The 19,201-nt window shown below is 44.0% G+C and overlaps 1 protein-coding gene across 5 annotated transcripts in view; it reads left to right on the plus strand.

The window, feature by feature from the left end:
- The window catches only part of NLK (nemo like kinase), a 36,294-nt gene that overhangs the window by 631 nt on the left and 16,462 nt on the right, over positions 1-19,201 (plus strand). Inside the window, exons 1-2 of one of the 5 annotated variants that reach the window (XM_015646499.3) lie at positions 76-649; positions 783-1,218. In XM_015646499.3, the coding sequence (XP_015501985.1) occupies positions 794-1,218 (425 nt within the window). In that variant the 5' untranslated portion in view covers positions 76-649; positions 783-793. Of the gene's footprint in view, positions 1-69; positions 1,219-19,201 lie in introns of those variants that run through there. The other 4 variants (XM_015646498.3, XM_033518967.1, XM_033518966.1 and 1 more) reach the window with 4 other exon arrangements.

The raw sequence follows: 19,201 nt of genomic DNA on the forward strand, positions 1-19,201 counted from the left end.
GCCCCCTCCCCGGCCCCGCGTCGCCCCGTCATTCATTTGCCACTTTCTCCCCTCCTTCGCCCCCCCGCGATCGCTGTGCTGCCCCGGCCCTTCCCTTCCTCTTTCTGTTTTTATCTTGTTTTAGTCCCCCTCGCCCCCCTCTCCTCGCCCTGCACCCCCCCTTCACTTTCTCTGGGTCCTTGTGTGTGTTTCAGGCCTTCAAGGAAAAGTTGCAAACTCCCGAGTTGTTGCTGCTGTGAGGGAGCAGGTGCCTGGAAGGAGGGAGCAGGTGTCTGGAAGGAGGGAGCGATGTAGGAGGTGCCCGGGCTCAGGGAGGTTCGGGGGACACATGGAGAGGGTGTGGGAATGGCAGGGCTAGGCTGGCCAGCCCTCGCGGGGTGTTCAGGGCAGAGGCTCCGAGCCCTCCCTCCGGAGGGAAGGGGGATTGATCACGGTGTTTAATTTTTATAACAAGAAAAACAACAAAAATAACCAAAAGTGAAGGAAAAAACCCACCCCAGCCCCACCCCAGCTGCCCAAGGATGGAGTTGGAGTAGCCAAGCCCGGCTGGATGCTGGGGAAGGGGTTGGCGCCCGCACACATGAAGAGACTCCCCGAGTTGTTTGGCTTCGCGAGGAGATAAGGCCAGTGGAGCTCCATGTTTTTAAAGGTGGGCCGTGTATGATGAAACCCAACTTCTTTTAAAGTGTAGCAGATTTAATTTTTATGGCCAAATGACAGCTTGACCCAGTTGTTATCCAATCAAAGGGCATTTTTTTGAATGTCTCTTTGTGGCACAACAGCCAACGCAAAAATGATGGCGGCTTACAATGGCGGTACGTCTGCGGCAGCAGCAGGTCACCACCACCACCATCACCACCACCTTCCTCACCTCCCTCCTCCTCACCTCCATCACCACCACCATGCTCAGCACCACCTGCACGCCGGCTCGGCGGCCGCGGTGCACCCTGTACAGCAGCATGCCTCCTCGGCCGCCGCGGCCGCCGCAGCCGCGGCCGCCGCCGCCGCGATGTTGAACCCAGGGCAGCAGCAGCCGTACTTCCCATCCCCGGCCCCGGGCCAGGCCCCTGGACCGGCTGCAGCAGCCCCAGCTCAGGTACAGGCTGCAGCAGCTGCTGCAGTTAAAGCGCACCATCATCAGCACTCACAACATCCACAGCAGCAACTGGACATTGAGCCGGACAGACCCATCGGATACGGAGCCTTTGGTGTTGTCTGGTGAGTAGAGACAAAAGTGAACTGATACCTCCTTGTCATTCTTTACCTGATCATAACTCATCCTTGTTTTGTCATTTGAATCAGAATACAAGAGAGAGCTGCTTACTACCAGTTTTTTTGCTGGTTTTCTCTGTTCTTAGAAAGTTGCTTTGCTCGTTTGCGTTGGCAGAACAAGGTTCCCAGTGGTGAGGAGCCACCTCTGACTAACAGCCCACCCTGCCGTTCTCTTCTGAGACAGTGCAGCTTGTTTATGCCCTTTCTGTACCTTTAATTAGAGTGTGCATCCGTGCAGCTAAGCTGTGCTTCCTAAAATTTCAGGTTAACAAATGAGCATTAGAATATTCATTTTGACCTGGCTTAAGAGGCAAAAATGAAAAGTGTATGAAAATGTCTTCGTTGTGCAGTCACCTGTCAAGATCTTTGTCTCATGGCGGTTTGACCCGCGGTAGTGCTGTGTGCTGCCTAAAACAGCACAGCTGAACTTTGTTCCCCTCTCAAAAATGGAAATGGGATTTCCTGCCTCACTGTAGTTCTGCCTCCGGCCCTTTTATCCCCCAGCCGCGTTTCAGAGGAGTCTGTCAGCGGAGTGGAATCTCTTCTAATGCATTTTGTGACTACCTTAGAGCCATGTATGTAATTAGTGCCCTTCAGGAGCACTGACACAAAACTGGCAGCAGTATATATATATATATTTGTGTGTAAGTGTTTGTCAGTGTGCTCTATTCTGAGCTGTGCCTGGGAAGCATGAAGGCTGGCAGGAGGTGTTCTGGAGAGCAGGCGTGTTGCAGTGCACTTCCTGCAGCACAAATGCAAAGTTTGCAGCGTGCAGCTGTGTGTGGTGTCCCAGCCCTCTGCAGTGTTCCCAGCCGAGCCTTTGGGGTGCCCTGGGAGTTTTACTTTAGGCACTGGCTGAGCTGCAGCTTCGCTGAGAGGAGTGGCGGGGTCACGGTCTGTGCCAGCGTACGGAGGCAGAGGGCTCAGCAGGGCAGGCCTCAGGAGAGCAAAACCCCTTCTGCCTGCAGCCAGCCCTTCAAGTCAGCCATGCGTTACCAGCCCAGTGTTGGTAGCAAAATGGTGCTTTCTGGGAAGCCCAAGGGAGCTGCAGGAGCAAGGTACAGGTCAGTCTTGTGGTTGCTCTCGTGTGCCTTCCCTCAGAGCTGGGGAGTTAATTTAAACCCTGAGTTCTCCCAGTCAGAGGGGAGCTGTTGTGCAGTCAGCACTGCCATGCTCTGGCTGTGGTACAGCATAAAAAAGTGGGTGTAAAAGAATGAAAACTGACAAGGAATCTGCTGTAAAAAATTATCTAAAGGTATTTCAGTTTGTTTGTATCTTTTTTAAAGTATGGAGTTTTTATAACTTAATATGTTACAGTCTTTGCTTAAATGTATGTTGTTATGTAAGATCAGCCCTTTTCATTGGTGTTTTGTTTGCCTGTGCATCTCCTAGGTCTTTATTTTCCCAGTTCTGTTCGCCAAAAAACAAGGTGCAGAGAGAGATCTGCTCCCGCAATATTCAGTAGAATGAAAGGTCATGCTTGCATATTTAAATATAATATCATTAAGAGTGCTGAGGGGAGAAAGAGGGAAGGGTCTGACTGACATCAGGTAGGAAAGACCAAAAGCATCCACCCATCCCGAGCCCTCGGCCGTGCACCTGCGGCAGGACCTGCCCCCGGGGGACTGTGCCTGCAGAGCTGCAGCTACAGCTTTGCTTGGAGGTAACAACAGCTTGGGAAAGAGACAACAACGAAGGGGGAGGGTGTTAGTTAAAAGCAGAAGGTGGGAGCTGGGATCCCTCCGTCAGAGCTGGGGCTGCACTGGCTGGGGATGGCATTGGTGGGAGTGAGTTCCTCTCGTGTTTGAATTCAGCGGTCACTGCTCGGCTTTCGGAGTTTCATATTAACTTCTGCTGGTGAGTGCAGCCTCAATTTAGGAGTCTGTAAGCAATAATTAAACTGAATTTTAGTTCCATTAAAAACGTGGGAGAAAGCCCATGCAATTGAATTTTAGCTATGTGAGATAAGTAAACACTGACTTGAATGTTTATAGTTTGAGGTGGTCATGAGCAGTTGGGTTCAAGTGTGACACGGGATTTACAAAGCCTGACTTTCGAAGGAGGATTCTGTTGTTTCTCTCTATCTTGTCTGAGCATTATTTGTGCTAATAGGTAACTGAAAATTTTCTATCAGTGCTTCTGAGGGAAATGGATATTATTCCATAGACAGTTAGAGTGTTTGCAGAAATCTTTCATCTTCTACTCTGATGTGTGGCTGCTTTGTTTGGGAGGTACAGCTGACCTGCAGCTCAGCTCAGTGCATCAGACGAGTGATGAGCTTGTGGTGCTGCACTTCCCGTTACCTCACCGAGAGAGATTTTCTCTTGGCAGTTGAATTAGCATTTGTCATTAGTTCATTTGTCTGGTACTATGCGATGTTTTGGGGTAGCTAATGTGCTGCTTGGAGTTTTTCACTCATGAAGAGCTTTGTGCTTCAGCACTTTGATTATTAACCCCTGTGGGTGGGTGCTGCTGCTGTCTGTGCACACAGGCCATGTTGTCGCTCAGCTGGGCACCACCTCTGTGGAAATCAGCATCTGCTCTGCCTGCTGACCTGGGATGAGGAGGATGCTGCTGAAGCAGGGGTAGGAGTGCAGGGACTTTGCCAAGTCCTGCAGATTTGTTTCCCCACGCTTTGATTTGGTGAATTGCCTCAAACCCAGTCATGTTCCTCATTTGCCAAAACCAGAGCAATTTGCTCTTGGAGTGTTCCCTGCTTTTGTGTTCGCTGCTCTCATGTTCCTGAAGTGCTGAAAAAATCCAGATGTTAATGTCAGCGACAAACTCTGTCTGTGCCCTGTGGTTCAGTCTGAGTAGGGCTGAGTTTTGGAAGTCTTGTGTCTGTTCCAAGAATAAGGAGCTGTCCTTTGGAGAAGTGCTCCCAGTTTTGCTGGGGAGACATGCTGCTGCCATCTGGTGGGATTCCTAAAAAAATAATAATATTGATAAAAAAATGTATTGATTTAACCTGCCAAGGCCAATAGGTTTGAAATGAGGGCTGAAGCCTCAGTCCCTCTGCAAGAGGTGCTGGTGCTGTTTCCACGCAGGATTCCTGGGCCAGTGAAGAGGCTCTGCAACTGCAGGAGAGAGATGGGGAATAATGACTCTTGTTGCTGGTTCAAGGTGGTAACTCTGCCTCTTAAATGTTGTGGAGATGTTCTTTTTGCTGGGATATATCCACTGCAGTGGGATAGGAATATAAGGTGTGGGGGAATTCTGCTTGTCTTATTTGTGTCTATTAATTTTGAAAACTTATTGTCATTCATCAAAGACTGTGGAACCAAACAATCTCTCTTAATAATGTCAAAACCATGTTAAAATGCATCTCTGTGGAAAAGCTGTTACAAGTGACAAAAGAAGAAAGTATTTGAATTAATATTTTTTTTAATTCCTGATTTGCCCCATTTAAAATTGGGGGCTGGGGGGTGGTTAACATACTTGCTTCTAATTGTTTTTATTCAGGAGGTCACATGACAATACAATGTTCCAAGCAGTTTGGCTCTTGGTGTTGAGACAGGACATCATGTTCAGGCTGCCATAACTTTAAGGGCAGAAATAATTTAGCCTTAATCTACTGTTCATTCCTGGCCTGCAAAGGCCTGAAAACACCAAAGTCATTGCTCCATAAAACCCAAATGAATATTGCATACGATGGATTGTTGCCTGGACCCTGGAACTATTTTAAGAGGGTTTTATCCCAGCACTGATACTAAGCACAGCAGTAGGAAAGACGTTTCCAGGATAAACTGATAATCTCCCATTCCTTTAAAGGAGTGTGTCCTGCTGAGCAAGGATGCAGTGGGGATAATGTGTTTAGGACAAAATTGTTAGAATGTACATGAAGGGAAAAAAGGTCTTACGAGTTCAGAGAAGTCCAAAAAGTGGCAGGAGAAGTTCCCCTTCTGCTATCTGATATTGCTGAAAACCACAATGATGTTTGGCATAGTAATACTATTAATGGTGTCTAAGCTGGTAAGCCAGAAAAGTTTAGCAGAAGCCGAACTATAAACATTTATTTTATGAAATTCATTAGGACTTCTGGTGGGAGAGGTTTTTTTCTGAAGTTAAAGCTGTCTGTATCATCTTTTTCCACTCCCTCAAACCTCACCTGCTAGCAGAAGACAGTACTTGACCATCGGGAAATATTCTCTGACAGTTAGGTGGACAACGGTTTGCTTTAAACTGTGTAATGTGACATTTTGTGTTAGTCTAAAGTGACTATTTGTTCCTGCTGAGCAGTGCTAGTGTTGTCCTGCTCCTCACCCAGCCCAGGGGGTGAGGGCCAGGGGTGCATGAGGGGTGTTCCAGCACCGTGGCACCATGCCCAGGGCACGGGGTGGGGAGACAAGAGCTGTTGGCAGTGGGGTGTTCGTCTCCCCAAGTCACCTCCCCCCAGCTCTGTGGGGCTGGGCTTAAACCACAACAGTGCTCCACTCTGTGTTCTACTTCAGTGAGTTTTGCTGTTGTCTGGGGCGCCTGATGCAGATAGACAATGATTTCATGAGAGAGGTCGAGTCATTTTTATCCAGTTATTGGAGGGAACCAGGAGGATGCCTGAGGCAAAGGAGGCAGCGCTGGCAACAGGCACAGAGTAGAGTGGGGATGGGTTTTCACATTCACCATCACAATGAAAGGAGCTGCAGGTGATGATCTTGGACCCCTATGTCAGTATTTTTTATAGGATTGCTTTATCTAAATTGGATTCTGACCCTGTTTATGAGGAAATGTAGTAGATCAATGACTTTATTCAAGTTTTTCTATATGGGAAATTTTGCAAAGCTTTATGTGTTTAAGTGGTTGGGGCTTTTTTCCAAATTTCCTGAAAAGAAAAATTCTGTTAACATTTAAATGACTGTTTCCCAAATGGAGTGAATTAAATTAAATGGATATAATAACTCCTTGCATTCAAATTAGATGTTGGGATTAGGTGAAATTCTATCCAAGTAATAGACGAGATTGTTCATTATTGTCTTGTAACATGATACAAGAAAGAAGGAATGTGAATAACATTTTTTTTTCTCAAAGTTGGGTGAGGATCATTTGGGATGAATTAGTTCACTGTAAATTATTCCAAGGTCAGTGTTTCACAGGTCACTTGAAATGCAAGTTGCTTTGCAGCACCTGCAGACCTTGATGTTGTTTGTGTCCCCACAGGACTGGATGCTGATAATCCAGTTAGATCCTGGTAGCATTCAGTATTTTTTCTTTTTTCCTCTGAATTCTGCAAATGTTACAGCTTGTGACTGGATCTGCAGTCTAATATTGATTTTCTAAAAGACATATTTCAGATGTTATTTTCCTCTCCCTGACTCTTTCATCTCTTTTTAAGAGGATATTTAAGTTGTTGAATTCCCTAATCCAAAACAGAGCTCTTGGTGTTTAGAGGGGGTGAAGGTGTGAGGGTGCAGTCCAAAGTGTGGGATGCCCCAGATCAGGAGGTAAAGCCATAAAAGGGTCTGGGGGGAGGCTGCTGTGTGTGCCTCGGCTGCTTCATTTCTCAGGGAAGAGTGGGATAGAAAGAATAGCTTTGGGCAGGTAAAGTGGAGGAAGCATTTGGGATGTGTTTGAAGTGTTTTTTGATGACTTGTAATGGTTGTATCTGGGTCTCATGTATCTTTAATCCTCTGGAAAGTTCTGCCTCCTGGTCTGGAGTAGGTGACGTGGAGCTGTTCATATGAGAAAAGCTGGCTCAAAGATGTGTTGAGTTTGCTTAAATGGAATTTGTGTTCATTAATATAATTGGTGATGGTTTTTAAAAGGCATGTTAAAAATCCACAGAGTTTTAAGTGCTAGAAAATCTCGCAGTAGGTGCTGTAAGTTTTGGCTTACTGGCAGTCAGAGTAACTACTGCACCTGTTTTGTAAAAGTAGACCCCTGAGTAAGGCAGGAGATGCTTAAATCAGAGAGGCAGATGGCAGGCAGTACAGATATGTATGAAAGGATAGAAACTTCTGGGGTCAATGCTTTATTTATTGATGGTAGTATTTGTTCATAATCAGGAGTAAAGGGAAAAAGTGGATGGGATGGGCAGTGAGTGGGCAGAAACTACAGGTGGTACAAACCCTAGCCTACCAATCTAAAAGGGGTTATAAAAACTGATGTTGTTGTAGCAGTAATTTTTTTTTTTAATAACATAGGTCATATATTTTCTTTAATTTTTATTTTCCCCACTGTGTTCTGACTGTCTGTTTTATAACTTCTGCCCATTTTTCTTATTTTCTGTGGTACTTGGTATGAGGTGCAGCTTATCAACAGCATGTTTAAATGAGAACGGTAGTGTTTGGAGATGAGGGGTAAATTGTAGAGCATAAATAATGTTACCCTGTGGAAATCACTGGAGCTCTATCCATAGTTCATTGCAGGAGGAACCTGGAAGGGAGCGAAGTCATCTCCTCTATATAAACAAGTGGCCTTCCTTAGTGTGTCCTATGGGCACATGGATGGCTGCAGCCTGTGGGTGCAAACTGTGTGAATACTTGTGATTCCAGCATGTGGCTCACAGGACTGAGTCTCCTTTGGGGAAATGCCCAACTTGCCTATGGTCACAAATGCCTTAAAAATCACTGAGGGTGCTGATATTGGTAAGGTTCAATTTTGTATTGGAAGTCTGCTCAGAGCCTCAATGAAATTTTCAGCTCAGTTTTCTAGGTTCACAGTTCTCTAATTTTGCTACAAATTGCATGGGGGAGGGGCTTGTCAGTGATTCTGGAAAAATGCCAGTTGTGTTCAGGTGAACTCAGGTGTGTGAAGTGAGTGCACATGGTGCTGTTCAGGCTGTTGTGTGCAGTGGGTACAGCCCTGAGGGGGGGACAGAGGGCAGGGGAGGACAGCCAGGTACCAAAATGCTGCTTGAAATGCACCAGAACAATACACCAAACCTACCAGAATAATCTGGACTTCATTTCAGTATTAAAGCTGCATCATCTTTTCTTATGCAATCGTGATGGATAAATGAAGGCAGACTTACACCAGCCTTGATATGAAACAACTTCCATGGCTACAGCTCTGGAACATGGCCATGTACAGTCTTTAAAAGTGCTTAGTAAGAATTTGAGCTTTAATCTTGGGGACTGTGGCAGAATCAGTGTGTCCTGGTAGTATCATTCTTTAATTTCCTGATGTAGTGTTTTTCTATAAAGGCTTGGAAGCATTTGTGTGTGAGTGGAATTTTTATGCTCTTTATGCTGTTGATTATAGCAGAATCATTTTGTAGAATACATACTCTCTTATTTCTTTAATTTTCTTAGAACATGGTATGATGGTTCTTAGGTGCAATTTGAAAAAATAAAAGGTTTTCAGAGCATTCTGTTCAAGAACTCTTACAGGAAATTTTGTGGAAAAGTGAAATATACTGGGAACTGTACTAATCCTTGGACTTCAGAGGAGGATTTTCTTTCCCCCAATCTCTTCTACATGAAAATACATTTTAATAGTTGCAAAAAAAAAAATTGCTAACCAGGGAAACTGGTGTTTGAGTTTCCTTGTCCTTTTGGACAAGGCTAATCCTCAGTCTGTTCCTGGTTCATAGCAGTTTGTCTCCATTATCTGAGTACCACCAGGCGGTGCTCTGAGGGTTTTCTTGCTTTTACAACCTAAGTGGTGTCAGGGTAGAGCCTTTGCTTAATGGGGCCAGTGAAGTTGGGGATGGTATTGAGCTGGTGGCCAAACAGTTATTCACGCTTGAGCTAGTTTAGTATGTTTTTTTCTGAAGAGTGACTGACTCTGCCTTCTCCCTTGGCAGTGTGCGTGGAGTTGGCTCTTGCAGGTAATGCACTTTATTGTTTTATCTAATAGAAATTCATGTAACTATTGACGATTTTTTATCTGTGAATAGCAAAACTTACTCCATAAAGGCAGTAGCAGCTTTCAGCAAGGAGCAGTGCTGTTCCTGTGCACAGCTGCTGAGGTGCCTACTGGCACTCGTGTGGCTGAGGGAGGGGATCCTGGCACGTGCTCTGGGCCAGGGGACTGGGTTTCTCTGAAAACCATTCTATTCTATTCCTTAGCTGTTTTGGTTCTTAATGGGTTAAGGAATGCTACAGGAAATACGGGAAAAGTTCTCTCCCAGTCCATTTTGAACCCCTTGATTGATGCAGGGCACTGTCTGGAATAGAGCTGCAGGTCACTGGTTTCTGAGCACAAGTGTGGCTCTGCCTTTTAACTGGGGACCTGTTTGGCTTCCTCCTGCCTTTGTTTTAAAGACCCTTGGCAGCCCATGTGAGACTATTTGAAAGCCCTCAATTAGAGCTCTTTCCCCCCAGAGATTGCATAGTGACAGGACAAAAGCATTGTTTAAAGGCTGTTCTCATCTTGCAGTATAACTTCTCTTTGGTTGTTTCTCTAAGTTCTGCTTGGCTGGTTCAGAGCACATGTCTGGAAAGGGGGTTTCTTTTCAGGACAGGGAAGAGAAGGCATTATTATTTCCAGACTGCTTGCCATCCATCTTTCAATTCTATCAATTCCTAGGCTAGTGTTTTTGCTAAAAGGAAGAAAAGAATTTCCTGAGCCTCTCAGTGCTTTCTGGCTCCCCTGTGTTCTCCCCGATGTGTTTGAAGTCCTGGAGACCAGACCTCCTTGATGTTGATTTGTAGCTCGTGGGTATGATGATGAAGCAGAATTAGTGGTTTTGTTATTGTTCTGGCTGGTGGATGGGCTGTGAGCCCTGCTGTTCATCCCTGAACGTGCTCAGAGCAGCACTGCCCAAGGTCACACGTGGGCTGTGCAGGGTGTCCCAGCACCGGGGGGGCAGCTCAAACCTGCTCTCAGCCCATTTAAAGAAAACAGAATAAAGACAGTCAAAACAACACAAGAGGAATTGAGATTTCTTGTTTTAACCAAAAGTGGGGAGTCTCCTGATCAATTCACATTTTTCAAATGATGGTTCCTATCTCAATTGCAAGTATGTATCAGAACAGATAGGAATGGACTCAAAAATGAAGATCTGCCAATATATTTGTAAAGGGCATGTTTCTTCTAAGTCGTTGTTCTCATTCTCTCATCATGTTGTTAACTTGATGTACAGATAATGACCAGTGGGGCTTCGTGATTTTTGTTTTCCTGTAGTTCAGCTTATGGAAATGAAAAAAAACCCAACTACCAAACAGAACCAACCAAGGTTTCTATAAAAATAATACCCAGCTTTAAAAGTGAAAGGGCAGTGGGTAATGACTAGCATCTACTTTATTCTTATGGCGAAGTTGAAATTGTTGGGGGCAGAAGCTCCCACATAATAATTGCTGTTAATTTAAAGGGACAGCGGCCTGCATCGTTAGTGCTCTGTCCAGTGCTGCTTCACCAGTGAATATTCACATTATGAACTGGAACAAAAGGATGTGAAATTAAGGCCTGCTAGAATCCTCTTCAGGTTTAAATCTAAAAGCTGTTGAAAGTTGCCGTTTATGATTTGGCAGAGAAAGAATTTTATCTTCTCCTCATAGATCCGGAGTGTTTGTGGAGAGGGGAGTGTCTGTGTGTGCTGGGGAATCCCTGTGTCAGTGACTAAAGCAAGACCAGCCCAGATCTGCATTCTGCCAGTCTTTGTGCACCACTGTTCTAAAAGAGGATGTCCTACAGCTGCACTAAGAGGCAAAAGTGTATTTTAAAAAATGTGGTTTACCATGGATCACTTCATTTAATTGAAGACAGTAAGAGTTCTGCCTAAGAGCTTAACTAAAAGCAGATTTTAATTATGAAGTGGAAAGTACATTTGATTTATTTTTTCAATTATTATAGACACCTCAAGGTATCAAAGTGCTTTTCTGAGTATATTTACTCACTGATTGCACTTGAAAAGTCAGGATTAAGGACTTCTACCTTGCTTTTGCTGGCAGGGCATTCACATCCTCACCCAAGCCTGTAAGCTGAGCTGCAGTTTCCCTTCTGCCCCTGCTGAAGAAACAAAGCATTTATGTTCTTTAGCTTTGTATTGCTTATTGTTTTCGGAAACAGCTGAGAAAAAGTAGGTGAATGTTGACAGAATCAGGACCAGCTTTGACCTACTTGTGGCTTTGTTTCTGATCTCTGTCTTGGGCATGTCACCTTATCATTTTTAAGCTACTGTTTACTCATGTGAAACCTCATCTAAAACATTGAGAACTGACAGGTGTTTGCTAATTTGAATATTAAATGTATATATCATCACTCCCACAGTTGTTCCCAAGGAGATTTTGTCACTTACCATATGACCCAGTAAAGGGAATTCTTCTGTAATAATTTTACTTCATCCTGAACTATTGTTTAAACTTCAGGTTTGAAGTATTTTAGAGTCGTTAATTTCATTCCCCTGGAATTGCACCCATGGTAGTGATTCCATCTGTTATCACAAGGTTTTTGGCAGACTTAGAATAGAGAAACATATATTAGGATTTTTGTGCCAGTTCATGGAGATCACTTAAAGCTAAATACAGCTGTGAAATGTGGAGGTCAAAAGAGAGTCCTGCAATTCAGACCTTGGCATTTCTGTGGATGGAGATGTGAAACCAAACCAATTGCATTGTAGCACATCAGTTAATTTGGTTTATAACAATCCAGGCTCGTTTTCTTCTGGTGGGAAGAGGGAGAGACACACTTGCCTTGAAGATCTTGTAATATTTTAAACAGTTTTGTGAGATGACATTTTATGGGTAAGTTTTAGAAGGGGGAAAAGGCTGAGGATCACTGGAGCTGTGCTGCCTCCAGCACCTGGTACAGGTCACCTGGCCCTGACACCAAGACATGAACAGGGTTGGCTAGCTTACCTGAAGATTCAGATTTTGCAAATTTTATAGTATTTCAGACATCTGAATAGTACCCAAATGACCTCTCATAGAAGTGCGTCAGTTACGTGTTCTGCTGTTGCAGACACGAAAGAATTTTGAGCGGTCTTGTCCCACTCTCAGCAGGCTGTTCACTCAAAGGTGCCATTCACCTCTCCACTTTAGTGTGTCACTCCAGTGTCTCTGGATTTCTGAAATTGCCTTTTGAATCTATTGAAAAGGAGTGGTTATGGCTCCAGTGTAATTGAGACTGTCAAGGAAATTGGTGGAATTTTTACAGCACCGTGAGACTTGATGGTATGTGACAGAGGATCATTCACTTCACTGGTCCATGGTAATGGGAGACTGATGTGTCTTTAAACGCTCCAGTAATAAATAGAAGACTGATTTTTACGTTGTTTTTTCCCCTTCTTTTTTGCAAGGCTGTGGGTCTTTATTAAATCTTCATTAACATGCACTAAAATATAAAGCACTTCTTTAATGTTCCAAAAATATCCCATCTGAGATATCTTCTAGACTTTTGGACTGTAGAGGTTATGAATTTATTTATTTCACATTTATGTTTTGACATGTCCCATCTGTTCCTACAGTAAATCAGAGAAGGATTAACTGGGCAGGGTTGGGCACATAGAAATCTTTACATAGAAAAAAAATTGCAGCAGTTTGCAATAATTTACATGAGTAAGATGTGCAAAGGAAGCCTTATAAAAGCTGATGTGAAATGCCTTGTGTGCAGCTCCAAGGACACAGCTGTTAAAGTGGTTGTGCCTTTTCCCACCATTGTCAGACAGCCCACAGGACAATCCTGAGCTGCTGTTCTGGGAAAAGCTGTGCTGACAGAACTCGTGTCAGATGTGCTGCTCCTTTGGCTCTCAGCTTTGGTTCGCTCAGCAGCAGAGCAATTGAGACATCTCTGCTTGGTGTTTACTTTGGCTGTTGTGAAGTGTTTGGTTTGGGAGGTACAGCATCTTACAGGCTTAGTGTGTATTTTAAGTAATATTTTAAAATTTGGTGATTCTAATATCCATGCCTGTGCAAGACCATGCCTGTGCATCCATCCTGTGCAAGACAAATAAAATACTGTTATCTAAAATAATTTCTGGTAAAGAGAATGGAAGAGAAAGTGTCAACTACGAAGCATTCTGGGTTTCAATTCTGTGTTCTGTATTTTTGTAGAATACAGAATTCCTTTGAATAAGGAATGGGTGGAGTAAGTTGAAACTTGAAAGGTCAGTAAATAAGATTTGCCTCATTCAGCTAGAAACCTTGATGAATGTTCATGGATTTATCATCACTACAGAATTTGGGGAGATTAATATAAATAGCAGTAATTCATAAAGTTGAAAGGTACCCTCAGCCTCATACATATACACATATTTATTTGTGTATTTGTGTACAAATACATCAAAGTCCTGAGGCTTAATCCTTAACCAACAGATGCAGATATCTCCCTTGGTGGAAGCAGGGAACACTTTAGTGTAATTGCTTTGAAGTACTGAGTTTCAAATATTTGTTGTAAACTTTGGTTTGAATCCTCTTCTAATTTTCTCCTGTGTCAGGAAACAGCCAAACATCATGATGGTGTTCAAAAAAGGAACAGCTGAAATAGGACAGATGTCCCCTGGAAGTGTTGAGGTATTGATTGGGATAGGGTGCCGAGCTGCTTCCCAGGGATGGGCCTTTTACCGCCGCTGTCAGACAGCCTAAAGGATGTCAGTGTGCCTCCAGCCGAGTGAGGAGGCAGAAGGGAGTTCAGTCACCATTTTCTGCTGTTTTGTTGTGCCCATGTCCGGGGAGATTGGTGGGAGGAGGGGAAAGCTGCTGGTGAGGCAGAGGTGCTGGGATGTTGGTGCAGGAAGCAATGTATCAGGCTGGGATATGACCAGAGACCTTATTAACCTACTTTGCTCTGGAGGTGCAGAAATCCTCCAGGAACTGTGCCAAGGCCTGGAGGCTTGCTGGATGTGAAGAAGGTTTCTCATCTGGGTTTTTCTTGGTTGGCTGGTGGAAATGGGAATAGAGGTCAGTGAATTGGGGCAGGAATGTGCATGTAATAGTGGTATAAATGTGAAAAATAAAGAAGAAAGAACTGTAAAAATACATGGAGCTTTATGTGTTTATTTGGCACATTACTTATTTGTGAACGTCACAGACCTTACAGAGCTGTGCCATTGGCTGAAAAAAAAAAGAATTAAAAATGGAATTAAAAGTGTATCTGGATAAATGTAATGTAGTGTAGTAATTTATTGTAGCTGAGGTTCATATAGGCAGTTGAGAAGTGAATAAAATGGTCTGAAGCACAGTCAGAAAATTTTGTGTAAATGGGGAAATAAATTTGATTTGGAAAGCAGTTTCAATTTTCAGCTTCCATGAAGGAAGACAAATTAAACATTTTTAAAGATATTAACTGTATCCCTTTAATTCTCACTCCTTTCTTGTAGGATACTTTGAATCACTTTTTGTTCAAGGAGACAGAATTCTTGCAGTAATCAGTTTTGCTTTTAGCTCTGATTTGTAAAGAATAAGTGATAATGGCACACATGCTGGAGGGTGTGATTAGAACCAACGTTAAAAGGCTTTTTTAGGACATCGATGGTTGGAAAAGGAGCTCTGGAGAGGTCTGCATTTAGCAGGAGGGAATAACGCAACGCGCACCTTTGAAGTCGCTTAACCCTTTCCCATAAATTACCTGTTAGTGGAAATGAAATCTGGATGGTTTTTTCAGGCTCAAGAGAAAGTTCTACATGAAATCTGTTAGCTTGCATTCAGTCAGTTCTTTCCCTGAACAGATCCTATACCACTAAAAAGACCAGCTCCCGAGGCTGTGTTAGAAAGACTTGGCTATTGGAGTAACTTACAGGTTTTTTGAAGTGCCTTTGGGTATTTTTTGGTTACTTTACAGTATTCTGTGGAGAATGTTGAGAAAACTTAATGAAATGCTGAGAATGCACATTGGTAGTCAGTTAATTAAATTGTCTTTTTGTGTAATCTTCTTAAGTTACTTACTTTCTGTTCAGTGCCTTTCCAACAAACACAAATTGTTCATATGCAGATTCCTGTATGCAGAACCTACCTTACTTGCCAAAATATTAAGGAAATATTTAGCAGGTGGAGTATATTTTTATAGGTCCCAGATGTCTAACAGTACAAGAAGTTTTTGCTTTTGTTTGTGAACACCTTCAGCCAATTTTTGTAAATACTATCAGACTGCCCAGGGCTTCTTGTCAGGTGATCATTTGTGTCAATGAGCACTCCTGCAGCTGATCCCCAGGGATGGGTGAAACAGGGAACTGTCTGACTTGGCTTCTCTGCCTCAAAGTTAAATCCAAGTGAAATCAAAGTTTTGCTCACTAGTATCTCCTTAGCTATCTTTTTTCAGTTTACTTTCATATCATATCTCTTAAAGACTTTATTTTTTTTTAACCCACTGTAAATATTTCATTTTAGGATCTTTGAAGTGTTGCCAGCTGGAGGCTGCTACAGAGCAGTAGTGACCTGAAAATCATTAACAGCACATCCAGTGCTTAAATAGCTCAAAAAATAACAGCTGTTCTTTTTGATAATGTCTTTTAACAGTGAAACCTTATTTTTCCATGCTTGTGTGCTAAAAATTCTGCTTTCCGCTGTCACTAACAACTCTGCCTCAGTGTTTCAGACTCTTCTGTGGTGCAGCTACTGTGACTTTTTGTAGGCAATGATTTACTGCAGGTTTTGGAATTTTTTTTAAGTCCCCAAACTGCTGCGGTGGGTAGGTGGCCACAGGTGTGGGTGTTTGGGTTCCTTGGGGTCAGCAGGTGTGTAGTGTAGCTCTCAGGTGAGCTGAGGAGAGCTCTGCTGTGCCTTATCTGAGCTGTGCCTCTGGCTGGGGCCTGGCTGCAGGATCCTCCTCTCGTCAGTGCCTTCCTCGCTCCCTGGGGAGTCCTCCCCGATTCCATGTGCTTCCTTCCCTTCAGCCTCCGTGGTGCTGTGGCTGTCAGGGCTCCTGATTCCCGGTTTTGCTGCTCCTTGATGACAACAGGCCTCGTGCTGTAAGTTTGGAGCAGCCTTCCAGAGAGCTCTGGTCACGGCAGCGAAGTGAAGAGGACTGAGCACTGCTCTGCTGCGATATTTTCCTCCTTTTCCTAACGAATCTGTGGGTGGCTTTTCCTTTAAAAATTATAGCTGAAATGATTATGAATATCTCTTTTGAACGAGCTTGTATCAGCTTTTGCATCTCTCAGACAATGTGTGTACAGCCAGAGGGTAAAACCCATTATAATGCCACGCTAATTGCGTGAGTGTGTGTGCTAAAACTCTCGTGTTGTGAGAAATCCAACCAAAACAAAACCTCGCTCCTGATGATCCCACTCCCACCAGAGCTGGAGGGGAGCCCAGGTCACCCTGTTGGCAGGACAGGGTGCACAGTGGTCTGTGACACACAGCGTGCTCCTGGCTGCATGCGCAGGGAGGAAAGACTCGTATGAAATTAGAAAATCGGGGTCCTCACATCAGGAATCCAGTTATCTACGAGGAGGCTGTGCTGGTTCTCTGCATTCACTGCTGGGGTGAGGCACCTCTGGAGAAACAGTCCATGAGCCCTCAAAAAGAGATTAATCCCACCTCTCCCTCTCCTTATTCACTTGGCAGAGGCAGTGTGACTGACTGAGATCCTCTCTGACATATGCCTGGGCTGCCATTGTTCCTGAGCAAGTGTGGGTCTGTCCTGCCTTTGTCTGGAGCTGTTCCCTGCTCGCTGTGTCACGGTGCCAGCACAGCTGTTTGGGGCCAGCCCAAGCTGCAGCAGCCCTTGCCTGGGTCAGGAACACCACACTCACACTATGGGCTGGAAAACTGACTTTCAGGCTACTAAAGTTAGACAAAACCATTTAGCATTTGAATAATTTAACTTCCATTAGGAATTGTCACAGAGCTTTAAAGCGCATTTTATGTGCGTTGGTGAACCCTGGCTGGTCAGGAGCAGTGTGGGACATGGGCTGCAGTCTGTGATGGGAGAAAATACTGCTGTCAGTAGGCAAGGTCACTGGAGACCCTGGAACATCACTTTTGTCCTGTCTCCCTGGTGTTTGAGTCTTTATAGTGGTAAATTGCTAAAACAGCTGCTTTGCTTAAAAACTCAGCCTGTGTGGATGCATTTCCTTTTTTTAATTCAGTAAGACATCTGTTGCTAAATCCACAAATATATAGTGGATTATTTTCTTAAGGATTTCACACTTATGTGCCTATTTTCCTTACCTCTCCCCTCTGCTACCCAACAGCCCATTAAATGTTGTGGATCAGTTTTTGCCACATTTTGGTAGGACTCAGTGCCTGGCAGTGACTTTACAGAGAACAGAGACTGGTCTCATGGCCTGTGCTTGTGTGCAAATTTTATGTACCCAATCAAGCATTTCCCAGATAAGAGATTTGATAAGTGCACAGCCTCTCCCTGCCTTCCACTTCAGTCTCGGGAATCTTGTGGGTTTGTGAGCATTTCTGAGGGATTTTTAATATCATCCCATGCTCAAGTATATTTTGAAATATGCCAAGATGTGATTGATTGCGATACCGTGTACTGAAAAAGTGGCATATTGGTATCACATGCCCTTGAGTATGAGCTGTGCTGTTTGTTTTAAAGTGGGACATCAAACATGCCTGGGTGAGCAGCTGAAACGCTTGTGGGACCAGGTCACTTACATATCTCAGAGTAAGGCTTGTTGGAAAAGCCTGTGTGATTAAGAGTCAAGCAACTGAGGAAAAAAGTTCACTGACTAATAAGAAAAACTTGCAGAGTAATCCTGTTAAATTCCCTCCCTTCTGGTAAGTCCTGATGTAAATTTACAGATATTCTCTATAAAAGTGAAGGAAGGTTTGTTTCCCGGGTAGAACAAACTCCACCAGCAGTTTCCCACACCACCCCAAGAACATTCTTTCATTATCTTGCTCCTGTGTAATAATTGCACGGAACAGTCACAAACTTGTTTTTCTACCAGTTGAAACTACAGAACAATGTGTATGCCTTGACCTGGATTCAGGGAGAGAAAAAGTCACTGTTGGCGTAGACTCCACCTTGAACATTTGCCATCAACATGGCAGAGAGTTGCTAAAGGCTTATAATGCGTAATTGAAACGGCTGAATGCCTGCAAGGATTCTTTGAGATAAGGATTGTCTTTGAAAACATTTTAACTAGAGGTCTGGATTGTGTCATTAATCTCTTCTGCAGTCCTATTACTTTTTAAAATTGTATTATTTCTGGTGTGATTAGCCTGCAAAGTAAATAGAAGGTGCAGGGTTTGTAAAGTATCTTTTTTCTTTGTGTTTTATGTCAGACTATTTTAAAATCTTTTTATGTAGTTCTCAAATATAGCAAGATGTGCATACATTATGTATAATCAGCAGAACAAAAGTGTTTCTGATGGCAGAGAGTGGCTTTGCTGCAGTTGGATGCGTCCCGTTCCTGTGCTGGCCCCAGGGTTGGTCTCCTTCTGTCCCTCACCTGCTGTGACTGTGATCTGCTCCCAAAAATGTCCTTGCCCTTTGCCCCAGCTGTGTGCTGCCCAGCTCCCCCTCTGTCACTCCAGGGATGGGGGCTCGGGGTGACTCCCCTCAGGGTGTTTGGTGCTGGATCTCCCGGCTCGGGGTCGCTGTTCCTGACCCACTCCTAAAGGCATGGTTAGAGCTCAGCTCTCTGCCTTGATACAAGATGTATTAATTCATTTTTTGCCCCATACCTATCTATAAATTTTTTGCTAAGTTATTTTTGGTTTGAATCTTGGTCTCTGATCTCTGTATCCCCAGCTACAGTCCACACTTGGTAAGTGGACCCTTAGAGGCTTCAGCAGTGTGCTGGAAGCGCAGCAGTGCCTGTGCTGGGTGATGGATGGCTCCTGCCTGCCAGCCCTGTGCTGTGGGCTTCACCCATGCTGGAATGTCCTCACAAAGCAGGGCAGGGAATTCAAATGTGTTCTTCTGAGAAGCAGCAGTAAGTAAAGTTGCCTTTCTAGCTGTTCTCTCAATTAGCTCCTAGGAGATTTTCCTGCTTTTCTAGTTTCTCCTGGGGATAGGTGACCTGATAGCATATTGCTATAAATAATTATTTTACTAGTATCAAAGTAGGTACTGTACACAAACACAAAGCAACGTTTTCAGCATCTTTTTTTGGATACTGTAAATACCAGGTTTTTAGACAGACTGTTTT

Source organism: Parus major, chromosome 19 (genome assembly GCF_001522545.3).
Source record: "Parus major isolate Abel chromosome 19, Parus_major1.1, whole genome shotgun sequence".
Taxonomy (NCBI): Eukaryota; Metazoa; Chordata; class Aves; order Passeriformes; family Paridae; genus Parus; species Parus major.